Source organism: Lithobates pipiens, unplaced genomic scaffold (assembly GCF_037356315.1).
Source record: "Lithobates pipiens isolate NorthernLeopardFrog02 unplaced genomic scaffold, aLitPip1_a1.2 Scaffold_30, whole genome shotgun sequence".
NCBI classification, from domain to species: Eukaryota; Metazoa; Chordata; class Amphibia; order Anura; family Ranidae; genus Lithobates; species Lithobates pipiens.
This window is the reverse complement of record NW_027507791.1, coordinates 39,542,417-39,561,619: the sequence shown is the minus strand read 5'-3', so window position 1 is coordinate 39,561,619 and position 19,203 is coordinate 39,542,417. Positions and strand designations below refer to the sequence as shown.

At 43.0% G+C, this 19,203-nt stretch overlaps 1 protein-coding gene across 2 annotated transcripts in view; it reads left to right on the top strand.

Moving 5' to 3' along the window:
• LOC143942663 (Fc receptor-like B) overlaps positions 1-19,203 on the top strand; it is a 41,027-nt gene that overhangs the window by 8,183 nt on the left and 13,641 nt on the right. For both annotated transcript variants that reach the window (XM_077464043.1, XM_077464042.1), the window contains 4 exons: positions 2,219-2,500; positions 4,930-5,073; positions 6,625-6,693; positions 9,331-9,347. In XM_077464043.1, coding sequence (XP_077320169.1) covers positions 2,219-2,500; positions 4,930-5,073; positions 6,625-6,693; positions 9,331-9,347 — 512 coding nt within the window. The remainder of the gene's footprint in view (positions 1-2,218; positions 2,501-4,929; positions 5,074-6,624; positions 6,694-9,330; positions 9,348-19,203) is intronic.

The following is a 19,203-nucleotide window of genomic DNA, read 5'->3' as shown; positions in this document are numbered from 1 at the left end:
ATCAGGAAATGGAGCCTTTCGGCTTCATTTCCCGGTTCCCTACTGCGCATGCGCGAGCCGCGCGGCGCAATCCGGACGGTCCCCGCTGCCTCTGGGAGCTGTGTGTTTCCCAGCAGGCAGCGGGGCACTTGCTGAAGGGGGCGGGCGCTTGCGGAAAGGGGCGTAACGTACGCCCCCTCCCCCCTGAAAGGTGCCGATTGTGGCGCCGGAGGGGGGGGGATTCCGATGAGCGGAGGTCCATTTTAGGGTGGACCTCCGCTTTAAACCTATAAAGAAACATTTGGAGTTAACCATTTTTTTTTATACTTACCAGAATCGTCCTGTTGCTATGTAGTCCCCCTAATCTGCCACTTCCTGGTCCACGGTGCTCTTCGTCACTCCCCTCCTGCCGCTCTCCCGCGCCCTACCTCACTGGAGCCATCGGTAGCGGCGGAGGCAATTGGATCCTATCTGTGGCTGGATATGGATACAAGTGAGGGGAAGATGGCCCCCACCCGTCTCCATACCATAGCAGGGGGCGGAAGCGACGTCAAAACATCAGCTCCCCCCATACCTCTTAAAAGGCCATTTTTTTGTTGTCATTTTTCAAATGACAAAATTTTTTATTGCATTTTAGTGTAAATATGAGATCTGAGGTTTTTTGCGCAAAGGTAAATATGACATCTGAGGACTCGGCGTAACATTATCTTTCACAAAAAAAAATTGGGCTAACTTTAATGTTGTCTTATTTTTTAATTCAAAAAAGTGCTTTTTTTCCAAAAACGTGCGCTTGTAAGACCACTGCGCAAATACGGTGTGACAGAAAGTATTGCAACGGCCGTCATTTTATTTTCTAGGATGTTAGAAAAAAAATGTATAATGCTTGGGGGTTATAAGTAATTTTCTAGCAAGAAAACTTGTTTTTAACGTGTAAACACCGAGTGTAAAAAACAGGCTCGGTCCTTAAAGTGGAAGTGAACTCCTCTATCGTTTTCATCCATGGAAGCTGTCATCTTTTTAATGTCATCTTGTTTAATCTTCAGCTGCCACAGTGCTGCACATGTGATCCGTTACGACACCAGCCATTGGATGGTTTAACAGTTTTGTTGAGAGCATAGCCAATGTGTAGTTAGCATTCCCGGCATGTCTTTTTTTTAAACTGTTTAAATAGATGGGTTTACTTCCACTTTAAGTGGGAAAATTTGGCTGCTGAATGCCCGGGCCATTTTTTTGCGTCACTTTAACTGACAATTGCGCGGTTATGCGACGTTGCACCCAAGCAAAATTGACGTCCTCTTTTTCCCACAAATAGAGCTTTCTTTGGTTGGTATTTGATCACCCCTGCGGTTTTTATTTTTTTTGCTGTAAACAAAAAAAGAGCGTAAATTAAAAAAAAAAAAAAATGCATTATTTTGTACTTTGTACTTGTACTCATTGTGACCATTGGCCATGAGCATCGTCACCCCCCACAGTGCAGCGGGCGCACCTGCTCTCCCGTTCCCACGAGCCAACATAAAGCTACGACGGTTCGCGGGATTGTGCCGACCTGCTGCAGTAAAATGGCGGCGGCTGGTCGCCAAGTGGTTAAATACTATGCCACCAATACACATCCCATGGAGGAGGATGCTAGACTATCCAGAGAGCTCCAGTGTCCTCTCCAGACTAGGGAGGGGTGATGGGACAATCAGACCTCTAAGTGTCCATTTACAGATGCAACAAATCCAGACAAGTTTGTATTTTTTCTTAAAAATCCAAAAACTTCATATGAATTTAAAAAAAAAAATTTGTTTAGAGGAACCTGTCGCCATATCTCGTGAAGTGATGTGTGGTGTATATGTATCGGATGTAGCCAACTTGTGTAAAACCAGCTCACTCCGGGTTCTCTATTATTGTGTATTACTATGGTGGGTACAATGGATCCACTTAGCCCAGTGTTTCTCAAATCCAGTCCTCAGGCCCCCCCAACAGGTCATGTTTTCAGGTTTTCCATTATTTTTCACAGGTGATTTGATCAGTTTCACTGCCTTAGCAATTACCACAGCCGTTTCATCTGAGGGAAATCCTGAAAACATGACCTGTTGGGGGGGCCTGAGGACTGGATTTGAGAAACACTGATTTAGCCAAACACACAGATAGGAATTGTTCTACATCCACTGCAGAGCATTGTGAGATCATCAACATTTAGAGAATAAATAATGTATTCCCATAACTTATTATTTATAACAATTTCCTCTTCCAGAGCTCTTCTCTCCTCCAGAAATAAAAGTGACCCCGTCCAGGGTAATAGAAGGAGATGAGATGACGGTGAGATGTGACACCAGACGGGATCCGCTCAGAGGCGGCACAGAGCTGCACTTTGCCTTCTACAGAGATGGATGGACTGTGCGGGGATACGATGTATCTGATACATACAGAGTGCCGTCATCTCAGCTGGAGGATTCTGGGAAATATACCTGTGAAGTGAGGAAGAGATCTAGCTCTGTGAGCACGATGAGTGATGAGCTCTATATACAGATACATGGTGAGGCTGTAAAAGTGAAGACAAAACAATCCCCAGATATTGGCAGAAAGAAACACTTGCAGCTTCCTTAATATCCAATATTTGGTGCCACCAGATTAGATGCATCAATAGACCATGAGTGCACAGTTGACTTGCTTTCTAGAGTCTTAGCCCTTGTACACACGGTCGAACATTCTGACAACCAAATCCGTTGGATTTTGTCCGACGGATATTGTCCGAAACTGTTGCATACACACGGTCAGACTAAGTTGTCGGAAAATCCGATCGTTCAGAACGTGATGACGTTATTTCATTACAATGGGACTACGTTCAGGCTAGTAGCCAATAGCTTTGGTCTAGGAATTTGATCTGGGCATGCGTGGCACTTTGTCCGATCGGAATTCTCTACATACAATCGGACAAAGTCCAATCGGATCATGTTGTCGGAATATTTTATAACCCAGCTGGAAAACTTGGTCCGTCGGATATTCCAACGGAAACAGTCCGATGGAGCCCACACACGGTCGGATTATCCGACAACACGGTCCTATCGGACATTGTCCATCGGAATATCCGACCGTGTGTACAAGGGCTTATGCTGGCCATACACGGGTCGAATTCCAAAAGACCTTTCTTTTGAAAATCATAAAATTTGTGTGTTTTTTGATCCGATGGCGCCACCATTGAAGTCGAAATTCGACCAACCAAACCTTCAATTTCCCCTCGTGTTCCCACAGAAAAGAATTTTCGTGTGTGGGAATCTTCTTTTCTTTCCAGGAATTTTCTTTTCTTACACATGCGCATTTATTTTTCGAATACATTTCTTGCAGCTTTTTTATTGGACAGCTGGGGCTAAGGGTACTTTACCATCGGTCCAAGGCTCCAAGCTGTCCATTGAGCTCAGTGCCTCTGACAAGAAGTGAGGAGAGGCACTGTGAGCTCATCCTCTCAGTCTGCTGTAAACAGAGTGTGCCAGTGTCTTATCATATAAGGTCCCCCATCAGATAGTGTCTGCTGTGTACTGCGCATGCGCAGTACACAGCAACACAGATTCCAAAAATAGACGATGATGAACGGCGCCTGCGCACTGGGTACAGGTTCTAGCCCCACCATCCAAGTGGACAAGGAGTAGGAATAAAAAAGAGCCGAGCGCAGCGAGGCTGAGCCCGAAGCGTGGCGAGCGACCATCTAATTTTCCCAACCCTATGTCCGCTTGGATGGTGGGGCTACCACCTCCACTCACGGCGCAGGCGCCGTTCAGCTTCGGAAATTTTACAAAGCTTCTTCTGCCCCGTACTGCGCATGCGTAGTACGGGGCGGATGCTATATGATGGCCGGACTGAATATGCCAGAACACCAGCGTGTATTTAAACTGGCCACTCTGTATGTAGCTTCTGACAGGTGCACTGTTGTTGGTTCACTTACCTTTTCCGTCGATTTCCCTTCTAAATGTTTTTTTTTCTTTGTTTCTTTTGAATTTCTCACTTCCTGTTCCTCCTCAGTAAGCTGTTCTGGCTGACTAAACACGGCTCGGATGATGGTGTGAAGTTTACTGAGGAGAAACAGGAAGTGAGAAATTCAGACAAAGAAAAAAAAAACATTTAGAAGGGAAATCGAAGGAAAAAGTAAGTGAACCAACAATGCACTAGCTTAAAGGAACCTATTTAGAAAATAAAAAACAAACCTTTACAACCCCTTTAACTCTTTTTTTTTTTCTTTTGTTTTGTTTTGTTTACAAAGGTTCTTTATTAACGTATTTTAGCAAGTACAAAACCATAAATGCACGGAGAGAATAAAGTGTACATTCAAAAACCTTTACAACCCCCTTAAAGCTTCACTTTGCAAAGAAAACCCAATCACGTGCAAGAAAAATAAAGAAAACAGGATTTTTGCTTGCACATGATTGGATGATGGAAGTCAACAAAGCGTCTGCTAATTTACTAAACTCTGGAGCAATTACACTTGCAGCGTGTACCGCAGAGGTGATCAAATATCACCAAAAGAAAGCTCTATTTGTGGGAACAAAATTATAAAAATTTAGTTTTTTTTCAGTGTAGCCTGACCGCGCAATTGTCATTTAAAAAGTGACAGTGCTGAAAGCTGAAAATTGGTCTGGGCAGGAACTTTTTTTTTGATCTGCAGTGTTGCATGAGCCCTAAAGGTGGCATTTGAGTTTTGGACACTTTCTACCAAATCCACCATTGGTTTGTTACATTTTACAGATCTGCTTACGTGTTATGGTTATTACAATGTATCATTTTTGCATTTAAGGTTAACTCCACTTTGGCAAAAAAAAAAAGAAAAAAAATATACAACAAATAGAAAAAATCTATAGTATATACAATTTCTACACAAGCCATATTACAATTTAATGTTTCTAAGTCCCCCTTCCCTTTATAATCTGCAGAGCTGTAATATTCTGTAAAGTTAATGCAACATGTTTCTTACAGATAATGAATTACCCGGGGCGGTAATCGCCGCAGCCGTAATCGGGAGTCTTGTGGTCATTGTTGTCTCCGCTCTTCTTATCTGGAAACGTAAAAAAAGGAAAAGGTTTTCACATCAAGACCCTCATCAAGCAATTCCTACAGCCGGTAATTAGAACTCATTTATAGTGCAGTATTTTTTTAATTTTTTTACTATTTAGAACCTTTCAAAATGAACGGAAGGTTCCGGCACCATCACATTTCTACAAGTGGCCTTATTCAATAAAGAGATCCTTGGTCATTTCTAAGCAAAGTACACCTAATAATAAGACCTCTTTGTTGAAAAAAAGGCACCAACCCATCCCAACCAATAAGAATATCTTGGTACTGGTTGGATTTTCACAGTTAATTTTAATTGGTTACTGCATTAAAGTGGAAGTAAACTCTCCTATCGTTTTCAGCCAAGGAAACAGCCATCTTTGCCTCTGTTTAATCTTCAACTGCTATGGTGCTGCACATGTGATTCGTTATGACACCAGCCATTGGATGGTTTGATAGTTTGGCTGAGAGCACAGCCAATGTGCAGTTAGCATTCCCGGCAAGCCTTTTTTTTTTAACTGTTTAAATTGATGAATGCAAACATTTTATTTAATTCATTAATAAAAAGTCTAGTTGACGAATACAATAAAGTATATAAAAAATAAAATAATAAAATATAGATTAGGCAGGACAATGCAAAACTCCATTATAATGTTTAGAGGGCATTTACTCCGGGAACCAATCATCACACTTATCATCAGTGCAGAAGGATCATTATAATTAAAGATATCAACTGATTGTTAATTGAATTTCAGATATTGGCCCTTTGCCTTGTGAAATAGGCAAAACAGGTATAAATAGTCGTTATGCTTTGCCTGCATATTAGTTTGCTGCACATATATCTTGTTTTGAGTTTAGTATTAAATTTGTCTAAGTAATTATATTGATTGACCAAATTCCTGTCTTTATTAAAACGCTGTTGCTTTTTATTGGGGGGCTCCTTGGGGGCTCATCCGGGATGCGCACTTTACCGATCTGGTATTGCGTATGTATATGTATTGATTTTTTTCATTAAAACTTCTATTGAAAATATGTATACATAAGCTAAAACTTTTTTTTTTTTTTTATGAAATACAAAATATCAATAAGCAATAGTCAGAAAAACGTCAGTCAGGGTGGTTTTTCACCAAAATTACTACAAATCAGAATGTAATAATAATAAAAAAAATATATAAATATATATATATATATATATATATATATATATATATATATATATATATATATATATATATATATATATATATATATATATATATATATATATATATATATATATATATATATATATATATATATATATATATATATATATATATGTATATATATACAGGCAAGTGTATAAGTTTTGTTTTATTATTAAATTCAATTATTTATTTAATTCCAATTTGTATATTTTTTTTATTATTATTATTTAAATTCAATTCAATTATTATTTATTTATTAAAACAAATTTTGTTTCATTTTTAAATGTTGATGGTCCGGGGACCAAAAGCTGTGTTACTTATTATAAATGTATAATTTGAAGGACACAAGCTCATTGACCAAGGAAGGGTTAATTTGATTACAATGTCTATTTAATAACTGTGAACTAACCTGCATTTGATTTTTCTTCTCCAGAAAATAACACGGACCCCGATCTACAAGATGTCTGCTACACCTACCTAGATATAAGTCAGCTCTCCAGAGGTTAGTTGTCATAATAGGTGACTGTATTTGTCAAAATTTTTTAATTAAATATAAAAAGTATGCTTCTGAAGAGGGTACATTTAGAAATTAGTTATATCCTCTATTTATTAAACTGAATTAAGGAGATTTATACCTAATAACCCATAGAGGTCTCGCTGTCACCACAGAAATATTATTTTATTCTCATTAATATTAGACATGTGCATTCGCTATCGTCCGAATGCATTTCCCCCCGAATTTCTGAGACTTTCATGTTGGTTTTAATAAAACAATAACAAAAGCTCATAATCTGAAAGATCTGAAATCAAAAATGCTTTATTTTCGTATCCATTATATTTTTCGTATCGTTGAGACAACAGTTCCGTATAGATAAATAGAAGATTCGACATGACGGTGACAACAGCGATCTGTGTCTATAGAACCCGCGGTAATAACTTTCGACAGGAAGAATCGATGAAGCAGCTAAAAAACATCCGATCACCACAAGCGGACATTTATGGTCAAATGCTCCGCGCATAGGCTATAGAAGTATTGTTTGACTGATAATAATAATGAATAATTATAATTATTTCTAGTGTCAAACAACATTATAATTTACTACTATAGCTTGTGGGCGGAGCTTTCGACCAGAAACGTACGATCGCGGCGTCATACAGTTTGGCTGCTCCATCGAATCTTCTTAGAACATCCGACAGACACCATAAGCCTTCAATTGACAGATTCGACCGTCATTCATTTGGGTTTTCACACGAATTATCTTTTTTAACCACTTGCCGACCAGCGCACGACGATGTACGTCAACAGAATGGCACGGGCAGGCAAATGGGCGTACATGTACGTCCCTTTAAATTTGCCGCCCTGCCATCGGGAGCGCAATGGTCCCAAAAATGTGTCAAAAATGTCCGATGGGTCCCCCACAATGTCGCAGTCACAATAAAAATCGCTGATCGCCGCCATTACTAGTAAAAAAAAATAATAAAAAATTATTAATAAAAATGCTATAAAACTATCCCTATTTTGTAATCGCTATAACTTTTGCGCAAACCAATCAATGATCGCTTATTGCGATTTTTTTACCAAAAATATGTAGAAGAATACGTATCGGCCTAAACTGAGGGAAAAAAATGTTTTTTTATATATTTTTGGGGGATATTTATTATAACAAAAAGCAAAAAATAATGCGTTTTTTCAAAATTGTCGCTCTATTTTTGTTTATAGCGCAAAAAAAAAAAACGCAGGGGTGATCAAATACCACCAAAAGAAAGCTCTATTTGTGGGAAAAAAAGGACGTCAATTTTGTTTGGGAGCCACGTCGCACGACCGCGCAATTGTCAGTTAAAGCGACGCAGTGCCGAATCGCAAAAAGTGGTCTGGTCTTTGACCAGCAAATTGGTCCGGTCTGAAAGTGGTTAACTAAACAAAATAAATAAAAACTAATTTCGGGAGAGTAACTAAATAAATTTTTCGTACAAAAAAACGAAATTCCGAAATGAAATATTTCAGTGTGCAAATGTATAATAAATATAATTAATTGAGCTTACCAAGTGATTAATCAGGACAAGAATGTGATTACCATATTCGCTTTTATGCTGCGTACACACGGTCGGAAAAAGACCGATGAGAGCTTTTCATCGGAAAATGCGACCATGTGTACGCTCCATCGGAATTCAGCTGTCCGAATTTCCGCCAGCCAAAAATTGATAGCATGTTCTCAATTTTCCAGACGGAAAAACGTTCTATCGGTAATTCTGATCGTGTGTATGCAATTCTGACACGCCAAAAATCACGCATGCTCAGATTCAACTACGAGAAAGAAGCTATTGGCTACTGAACTTCCTTTTTCTAGTCCCATCGTACGTGTTGTACGTCACCGCGTTCTAAATGATCGGAATTTGATGTGATCGTGTGTAGGCAAGACAGCTTGGGCGGAATTCTGTCAGAATTCCGTCGGGAAAACCATCAGAGCTTTTTCCGATGAGAATTCCGATCGTGTGTACGTGTGGCATTCGTTTTATAATCCAGTGGTTTTTATTAACCCCCAGATAGTAGCCCGGTGCCAGGCCATGGCTTCCCTTCTCAACCAGCTGCTGATCCTTTAAACTCCCACAGTGCGTTCCAGCTCCCAATATGTACCCCAACCTCCCATAGTCTCCCAAAGTGTCTCCAGGCCCCCTGAGCACCCCCGACATCCACAATGCCTCCCACAGTGCCCCTCCCCCCACCCCTAGCCTTCTGCACAGCCTCTGGCCCTCCATAGTGCTCTCCACCGCCAACAGTGTCCCACACTGTCCCTCAGCTTTCTCCAAAAACCGAGCCCCTAAAGGGCCACCAAGTCTGTTGCAGAGTCCTCGAACCCCCTCTGTAACCTCCATCTTCCCCCATAGTGACACCAACCTCATCCAGAGCCTTCCAGCATTTCAGTACATGTTTTGTATTCCCGTACTTTTTTTGTTTGAGTATGAACTTTATTCTTTACTGTTGGGGCATAGAAGGTTTTAGAAGAATTTTCCATACCCTGATCTTAAAAAGTTTGAGAACCACTGATCTAATCACACCATCTTTGGCAACAAGAATATATAAAAGCGTTTTTCTTTAATATAACAATTACTGAACATTGTTTTCTCATTCCCTTTATAGGTAAAAGGATTCAACATGTAAGTATCCAACATATTCATTAAAAAAAAAAAAAAAAAAAAAAAAATATATATATATATATATATATATATATATATATATATATATATATATATATATATATATATATATATATATATAACATACAGTACAGTTCCCATACAGTACAGGTTTCCATTGCTATATATATATATATATTGTGAAGGGTTAGCTCGGCAGCGGGTGTGTGTGACCCCCTGGATGGGTTCACAACATAAAATCAGGCACAGCAGACAGCGTTGTAGGTGCAAAAAAAAACAAAAGATGCTGTTTATTTATGCTCCATGCAGTGAAACATATAACAGCCAAACAAAAATAAAACATGAAAATAAATCCTGGTCAGCTTGACCTCTAATTACACACTTAGATTCCCTATCTAACAACTGAGTGCAGCCTTGTGCTGCACCAGTCCCTGTCTCTGTTGTAGACGTTTGCCACACAGGCGTTAACTCACCGCACAGAACAGATATCACACTCCCCAGTCTATACACACAAAACTGGTTCCAGGATGGAGCATCTCCCTAAGCATGCTGGGGTTTTTTGTAGAGGTCTTAATGAGCCCACTTACTTCAGCTGGGCTCATTAACTCTTCCCCTCTAATTGTAAAAGTCTGCATAAAGCCTGAATCTAGGGCACACATATTTTCCATCCTGGATAAAACCAGGTGACTTAACCTGCATGCTGCCACATACCCCCCCCTCTTGTTTCAACCTTGGGGTTGTAACACAAGCAGTCAGACACGCATGTATCCGAGACAAAGCACCCACATTCCCCATTTTAACACCAGGGCGATGCTTAACTGTAAAGTTAAATTCTTGTAGGGCCAGGAACCACCTAATTTACCCTCCTATTGGTCTCCTTGTTCTGAGCCATCCACTTTAAAGGAGCGTGATCAGTCACCAGGTCAAAGTGCCTACCTAGCAGATAGTACCGAAGGGAATCTAGAGCCCACTTCACTGCTAAACATTCCTTCTCAATCGTGGCGTAATTTACCTCATGGGACTTCAACTTCCTGCTGAGGTAAATGACTGGGTGCTCATCCCCGTTCCAGACCTGGGATAACACTGCTCCTAACCCAACGTCTGATGCATCAGTTTGTACAACAAAGTCCTTAGAGAAGTCTGGTGAGTACAACACTGGCTGGCTACATAAGGCTGTTTTTAAGGACTGAAATGCTTCTTCAGCCTCTGGGGACCATTTAACCATAACAGACTCTTTCCCTTTTGTCAGGTTGGTGAGGGGCACAGCCTGAGAAGCAAAATGGGGAATGAATCGTCGATAATAGAAAGCGATTCCCAGAAAGGCTCGTACCTGTTTCTTGCTGTTGGGATGTGGCCAACTCTGTATGGCCTCGACTTTATTGACTTGGGGTTTTATCACCCCCCTCCCAATAGTGTACCCAAGATATTTGGCCTCCTCCTGTCCAATGGTACACTTCTTTGGATTGGCCGTAAACCCAGCTTCCCGGATAGAGTCTAGGACTGCTTGTACTTTTGGCAAATGTGAGACCCAGTCTGTGCTATGGATAATCACATCATCCAGGTAAGCTGCAGCATATTTCTGATGGGGCCTCAGAATCTTATCCATTTTCCGCTGGAATGTTGCCGGTGCATTCTGTAACCCAAACGGCATTCTCTTATATTGGAATGCCCCATCTGGGGTTACAAACGCAGTTTTCTCCTTGGCCGACTCGGCCAGGGGAATTTGCCAATACCCTTTGGTGAGATCAAGAGTTGTCATATATCGGGCTGTTCCCAGCCGGTCAATCAACTCATCTATACGTGGCATGGGGTAGGTGTCAAATTTTGTAACTTTATTTAATTGTCGAAAATCGTTACAAAACCGCCAGCTCCCATCAGGTTTGGACACTAGTACGATAGGACTGGACCAGGCACTCTGGGACTCCTCTATCACACCCAATTCCAGCATCCTTTGAACCTCCCCACGTATTGCCTCCCGTCGGGCCTCTGGTATTCTATAAGGTTTTCGTTTTACCCTTTCTCCTGGCGGGGTGATAATGTCATGCTCTACGCCAGATGGTTGTCCCGGAAGCTCAGAGAAAATCTCTTTGTTACGAAGTACAAACTCTTTAACCTCCTGTTGTTGGGGTTTCAATAAGGTGTCTGCTATTCCAACCTCAGGAACTAAGCAATCAGGCTGTACTTGTGACAAAGTCTCTGCGACTAGGGATTCCCTATCCCTCCAGGCTTTCAGCAGATTGACGTGATAGATCTGCTCCGGCTTTCGCCTTCCTGGCTGTCTAACCCTGTAGTTCACCTCACTAATTTTTTCAATTACTTCATATGGACCTTGCCATTTGGCCAGAAATTTGCTTTCAACCGTAGGGACTAGCACCAAGACCCTATCCCCGGGGAAAAAGTACGGGTCTTGGCCCCACGGTTGTACACTCTCTGCTGTGCTAACTGCGCTTGGGTTAAATGTTCCTTTACAATTGGCATTACCTGTGAAATTCTATCTTGCATCAGGGCGACATGCTCAATCACACTCCTGTGAGGAGAACTCTAATTTTCCCAAGTTTCCTTGGCGATATCCAGCAGCCCTCTTGGGTGTCTCCCATAGAGCAACTCGAAGGGTGAGAAACCCGTAGAGGATTGGGGTACCTCCCTAATGGCAAACATCAGATAGGGTATTAGACAATCCCAATTCTTTCCATCTCTATCCACCACCTTCTTTAACATTTGTTTTAGGGTTTTGTTGAATCTTTCAACCAACCCATCTGTTTGGGGGTGATACACAGATGTACGCAATTGCGTCACTTTGTACAACTTGCATAATTCTTTCATAACCCGGGACATAAAGGGTGTACCTTGGTCCGTAAGCAGTTCCTTACAAATACCCACGCGGCTAAAAACAAGAGATAGCTCTTTGGCTATGGTTTTGGCCGAGGTATTTCGGAGAGGAATTGCTTCCGGATAACGGGTGCCATAGTCCAATATAACCAAAATGTACTGATGCCCCCTGGTAGACTTCATTATCGGACCTACCAAATCCATTGCGATCCTTTCAAAGGGGACCTCAATGATAGGAAGAGGTACCAGCGGGTTACGGAAATGTGGCATAGGTGCCGACTTCTGACACACAGGGCAGGAGGAACAATAATTTTCTGTTTCCTTCATGACCCCAGGCCAATAGAATCTCTGCAATATCCTCTCTCTGGTTTTCTCTGTCCCCAGATGACCTCCCAGAATGTGCCCATGAGCCAATTCTAACACCAACTTCCTGTAAGGTTTGGGCACTACAAGTTGCTCAATGGTTTCTTCTGCCCTTTGAGCCACTCGATACAGCAGGTCCCTTTCCATAGTGAAGTAAGGATAAGTGCAAGTCTTATCTGGGTTCACTAACTCGCCATCTATTTTCACCACATTTTCCCGTGCCTTTATTAGGGTGGGGTCTTTTAACTGTTCTGTGGCAAAATTTTCCCTGTGAACCTCAAGATCCGAAAACTCCACAGACGGCATGTTTTCATCTGAGGATGTTGGCTCCTCCCCAGTTTCTCGAGTTTCCCCCGCCAATACCGACAAGGGAAATTCAGGAGAGTCCTCACCATTCCCAGAGGAATTCTGGTCATCTTCCTGGTTTATAGGGGCACCAGTGGGGGGCTCAGGACAATCCCAGAGTTCCCAGAATTTTGGAAAATCCCTTCCCACAATAGCATCATGTGGTAAGTGAGACACTAACCCCACCTGATGAGAGAGGTTACCTTTGGGGGTCTCAAAAAACACTGAAGTTACAGGATACTCTCGGGTGTCCCCATGCACACAAATAACAGCCACCTTGTTCTTCCCAGAGACCTCTGTAGTAACTAATTCAGCTTTTATCAATGTTACCAGGCTACCTGAATCCAGCAACACATCAACATGTCTACCATTAATACACATTTTACATAAATGTTTCTCAGGTCCCCGAATGGCAGTGCATGCAACTGTTGCAAACAGCGACTGACGTCTCTCCCTTATAAAGTCACATTGCATAGGCTCATCCACAACGGGGCAATTGGCTGCAATATGTCCCTCTTGCCGGCAGCGGTAGCAAATAATCTTTTTCGCTGCCTCTTGCAGCCTGGGCTTCCCGGGCTGCTCCCGCCAGACCTTAGGTAGAACTCCCACTCTCTCACTCTCTCCACCCTCACCCCTTGGAGTCATCTTACTCGCCACTGGGGATGATCTGGTCTTAGGGTAGAAAGTCCGTGAGTCCCTGGAAGAGGTGGTCAGGTTCTCTGTAGCCAAGTACCTCTCAACCAGATCCACAAGTTTATCTGCATTTTCTGGGTCTCCATGGCTTACCCATTTTTGGATGGCAGTAGGAAGAGCTCTCAGGAAACGATCCATAACAACACGTTCCACAATGTTTGGTGCGGTCAAAGTCTCTGGCTGCAGCCACTTCCTGCTCAGGTGAATGAGATCATACATTTGAGACCTGGGAGGTTTTCCAACCTGAAAAGTCAAATTATGCACACGCTGAGCCCGGACGGCCAGGGTGACACCCAGCCGTGCCAATATTTCTGTTTTTAGCACCACATAGTCTTTTGATTGATCAGGCTCTAGGTCATAATATGCTTTCTGCGATTCCCCAGTTAACAGAGGGGCCACCAGTCCAGCCCATTGCTCCTTAGGCCACTTTTCCCTTTCAGCAGTCCTTTCAAATGTGGTCAAAAACACCTCCGGATCATCCTCTCCAGTCATTTTTGTCAGTAAACGGCTCACACCAAAGGATGCGGTATTATTGTAACCACTTGCTTCATTGGTCTGTGGACGTTGCTGTATTAATGTCTCTATTTTCTGTTGAAAATTCTGCTCTTGCTTCTGCAACAGGTCTATGAAGCGGGCTTCAGATCGCTGCTGGGCTTGTTGCTGAGCTTCCAAACTCTGCAGGTGAGCTTTCTGCTGAGCTTCCAGACTCTGCTGGTGAGCCTTCTGCTGAGCTTCCAGACTCTGCTGCAAAGTTGCATTTGTCTGCTGCTGGGCTGCAAGGCTCTGTTGTTGAGATGCAAGGCTCTTTTGTAAACCCGCATTTGTTTGCTGCTGATTGGCATTTGCTAGAGCCAGCTGTCTCAGTATCTCCTCCATGCTGGCCTTAAAAAAAAAAAAAAAACTGCCAAAATTCTCCACCAACTGTGAGGGGTTAGCTCGGCAGCGGGTGTGTGTGACCCCCTGGATGGGTTCACAACATAAAATCAGGCACAGCAGACAGCGTTGTAGGTGCAAAAAAAAACAAAAGATGCGGTTTATTTATGCTCCATGCAGTGAAACATATAACAGCCAAACAAAAATAAAACATGAAAATAAATCCTGGTCAGCTTGACCTCTAATTACACACTTATAATTCCCTATCTAACAACTGAGTGCAGCCTTGTGCTGCACCAGTCCCTGTCTCTGTTGTAGACTTTTGCCACACAGGCGTTAACTCACCGCACAGAACAAGTGTCACACTCCCCAGTCTATACACACAAAACTGGTTCCAGGATGGAGCATCTCCCTAAGCATGCTGGGGTTTTTTGTAGAGGTCTTAATGAGCCCACTTACTTCAGCTGGGCTCATAAACTCTTCCCCTCTAATTGTAAAAGTCTGCATAAAGCCTGAATCTAGGGCACACATATTTCCCATCCTGGATACAACCAGGTGACTTAACCTGCATGCTGCCACAATATATATATAAAACAATGGAAACCTGTACTAACTGATAGCTGAGTTATTTTTAATACCTAAAACAATTAAATGATAAAACTGATTTTCCGATGTGTAGTATAAACTGAGAGTGGTTTCATTGCAAATATGTGGAAAAAATGATCTGCACTCCGGTTGTTGCTCTTAAAATGTCTTCATTTTATTAAATAGCCACAGTGAACAAATGCACATTAGGTCAGTTGACACGTTTCAGCCTACAAGACCTTAGTCATATGACAGGTTATGACTAAGGCCTTGTAGGCTGAAACGCGTCAACTGACTTAAGCTGCGTTTGCTCACTGTGGCTATTCAATAAAGACATTTTAAGAGCAACAATGGGACTGCTGATTTTGTTTTCCACATTATTCTACTCTGCCAGCGACTGTGGATTGAGCACCTGGGAGCTCTGCTATCTATGTGGTGTATGAGTAGTAGCACTGACTTTTCTGTTTATTTGGTGCAAATATACAAGTATGTAGATGATTTTAAAATAATGTTGATTTTTTTTTTTTTTTTTTAAAGACAATTTTATTGAAGAGAAATAGTAGGCACAAAAGTATAGATGCATAAACGTACAAAGGGATCCCCAACAATTGGAGGGTTAAGATGCCAACAAACGTACAGATAACACATCAAATAAAACATGCAATGAGTTTGATAAGGCTATGTAGGTAGAGAGACCCTAATTGAGGGGGGGGGGGAGTAGGCATTAAGAGGGGCATAAGAGGGGTTTGGAATTGTCCGCAACTTGAAGCTAGGAAGATAGCTGCCTTAATCAGGTAAGGGAATCCATCTGGGGGATACAGTCTGGGTCCAAGGAGTGAGGGGGTGGATCCATTCCAAAAGAGTCTAGGGGTAGCTGATAGGACAAGTCAGGTAACGAATTTCTTAGGTCGCATCGTGCAGTTTCCTGATAAAGCGGCTTGGGTAGGGTCTGCAGTGGTAGAGTGTTGGGGGTTCGTGTCCGTGAAATATAGTGGTAGGTGTGTGTGCCTAGATCGAAATGTCTGGGATGAGGAATATTACAGGGGAGGGGGGGGCAGAGGGGGGTGGATGTAGAAGAGAAGAGAGAGAAAGGGGTAGAAAGGAGAGGGGAGGAGAAGGAGGGCAATAGGGATTAGAGGCAGACGGGGGGAGCAAAGGTAGAGGGTAGATTGGAGCTGTCTGGAGTCCCCCTCCCCAAGGCCCCCCGAAGCATATAGAATGATATGTAGATCAACTTCTTGTTTGCCTTTGTAGCTTGGCGATCTCTAAGGTTAGTAGGTACCAGGGTAAGGAAATCTAAGTAGAAAATCTGCGATGCAAAGTGCAAAATGCAAAGTGCAAAATGCAAAATGTCCCCTTCATCACACATCCAAGTAATCGGCAGTGGTCTAGAAGTGTTTCCAACAGGCCCATTTTGTGCTAAATTTGGAAGGGGTGTCTCTGGATATATGAATCAGTTCTTCCATTTCAGCTATTTTGTTGATTCTGGAGAACCACTCTTTCATGGAGGGAATTTCGGAAGTGCCCCAATGAATAGGTATGCACTGTTTAGCTGCGTTGAGCATGTGCATAGCTAGAGAGCCATGGTAAGTTCGTCTCGGTAGGGGCGAGAGGTGGAGGAGGCATTGGGCTGGGGTTGGGTCAATGTTATAAGTGGTAATTTGGGAGACGAGACTGCATACTTCTCTCCAGAAATTATGTAGCGAGGGGCATGACCACCAAATGTGAAGTGGTGTACCCCTGTCTTGGTTGCACCTACAGCAGGTGTCAGTGGCATTGGGGGCAAATTTGTGTAGTAGAGAGGGTGTACGGTACCAACGGGATTGTATTTTATAGCCGTTTTCTTGTGTGCTGACATTCAGTGATCCCTTATGAATGGTTTGAAAGATGGCATCCCATTGTTCATCACTTAGCGGTAAGGCAAGGTCTTCCTCCCATCGTTTACATGCAATGGTGGAGCCGGGACGCTCCCCATCAAAAAGCAAGTTATGGGTGAACGCTATGAGATGCCTTTGGGGGGTGGATTGGGTGCACAGGATTTCGAACGGGGTAAGTGTCCTAGAGCATTGCGAGTTTGTGTCTAGTGATCGTAGGTAATGAGCGATCAATAGGTAGGTCCAAGGAGGGATGGGTGGTCTATGCACATTATTAGCGATGGTCGAGGCTGGGATGAGTGACCCTTTCTCGAAAAAGTGGCAAGCGTTCAACGTGTCTCTTGGCCAGTTGTCTGTCAAGAAATCTGGGGATATGCCAGGCGGAAAGTCTGGGTTACATTTAATCGGGGTAAGGGGTCCCGGGATTGACGAGATTTTCGTGTGGGTACAGATGTGTTGGAAGCATTTCAGTGTCGGGCGTATGAGGGGATGGAGGGTGGCTGTGATGGGTACATGAGACGGTTTCATCCAAGGCAAGGAAGCGAGCGGGCGAGAGGAGAAGGAGGCCTCTAGGGAGACCCATTCTTTGTAAGGGTCGCGAACATTCCAGTCAACTATTCTAGTTAAATGGACTGCTCTATAATAGTTAAGTATGTTTGGGAAGCCCAGGCCCCCAAGGAGTTTAGGGCGTGATAGGGTCCGGAGGGAAATTCTAGGTGCTCGGCCTCCCCACAAGAACTTCGAACATATGGAGTTGTACGTTTTAAAGAACGTTTGGGGAACTTGTATAGGGACCGGTTGGAGAATATATAGTAAGCGAGGCAGGACATTCATCTTGAGGACCGCGATTCTGCCGAACCAAGAGAGAGATTGTTTGTTCCAACTTTTAAGATCATCCGTAAGGTTTTGGAGGATGGGGAGATGGTTTTTAGCATATAGGTCAGTTAACTTTCTAGAAATTTGTGTGCCCAGGTAGGTAATGGAGTCGCTCTTCCAGCAGAAGGGGAAGTTCGCTTCACATTGCGCTTGGGTCTCCTCAGGTAGGGAGATGTTCAGGGCGTAAGACTTGGAAAAATTGATTTTAAGGTTAGAAATGGCTTGAAATTTTTTGAACTCTGATAGAACAATTGGGAGCGTAGTAATAGGGTTCATGAGGAACATCAATATGTCGTCTGCGAAAGCCGCATATTTATACTCTTTAAGTGGGGTGAGGATGCCCTTAATATCATCGTTTAGTGAAAGGGTCTGGAGGAGGGGTTCTAGAGTTAGAATGAACAGAATCGGGGAGAGGGGACAACCTTGCCTTGTTCCGTTTCCGATGGGGAAGGCGTCTGACAGAGTACCATTGACCCGAACCCTTGCAGAAGGGGTAGAGTATAAAGACATGATCATGGACATCATGTGAGGTCCAAGGCCCAGATTATGAAGCACTGCTTCCATGTAATCCCATGCCACTCTGTCAAACGCCTTCTCCGCATCAAGAGACAAGAAGAAGGCCTGCTGTTCAGTTTGTGTTATCATGTGGTGAATATTGATGGATTTCAGGGTGTTGTCCCTGGCTTCACGCCCGGGAACGAAACCTACCTGGTCTGGGGAGATGAGGGTTGGAATGAATGGTAGGAGCCTGTTGGCTAATATTTTAGCAAAAAGTTTGACGTCTACATTGAGTAGGGAAATTGGTCTGTAACTGCTTGTGGTTGTTGGGTCCTTATCGGGCTTGGGTATAACGGTGATATGGGCTTCTAAAATTCCTCGGGGGAGGGATTTGGACGTTGGGACAGAATTGAAGGCCTTAAGAAAGGGGGACTGGAGTGTCTCGGCAAATAATTTGTAATAAGCTGAAGTCAGTCCGTCGGGTCCAGGGCTCTTGCCTGGTTTTGTTTGTTTGACTGCTTGTAGCCATTCTGCCGCCGAGATTGGTGTTTCCAACGACTGGAGGGCGTCAGAGGGAACTTTTCGAAGAGGAAGTCTAGAAAGATACGTATGAAAGTCGTGTAGACGCTTTTGGGGGTCTGGAGGGCGTGGGCAGTCGGAGTTAAGGTTATACAGGGAGGTATAGTAGCGTTCGAATTCCCGTGCTATTTCTGCGTTCGTTTCAAGGGTGGAGCCGGTAGGGGAGTGGATATGGTGTATCGTCTGTTTGGCCTTTTTTGATCTAAGCATGCGCGCCAATAAGCGGCCTGATTTGTTACCATGTTCGTAAAAAAAATTCTGTGAGAGGGCAAAGGATTTCCTCGTCTGGTAGCCTAATATGTCTTGGATCTGGGTGCGGGTATCTATTAGCTCAGAATGGG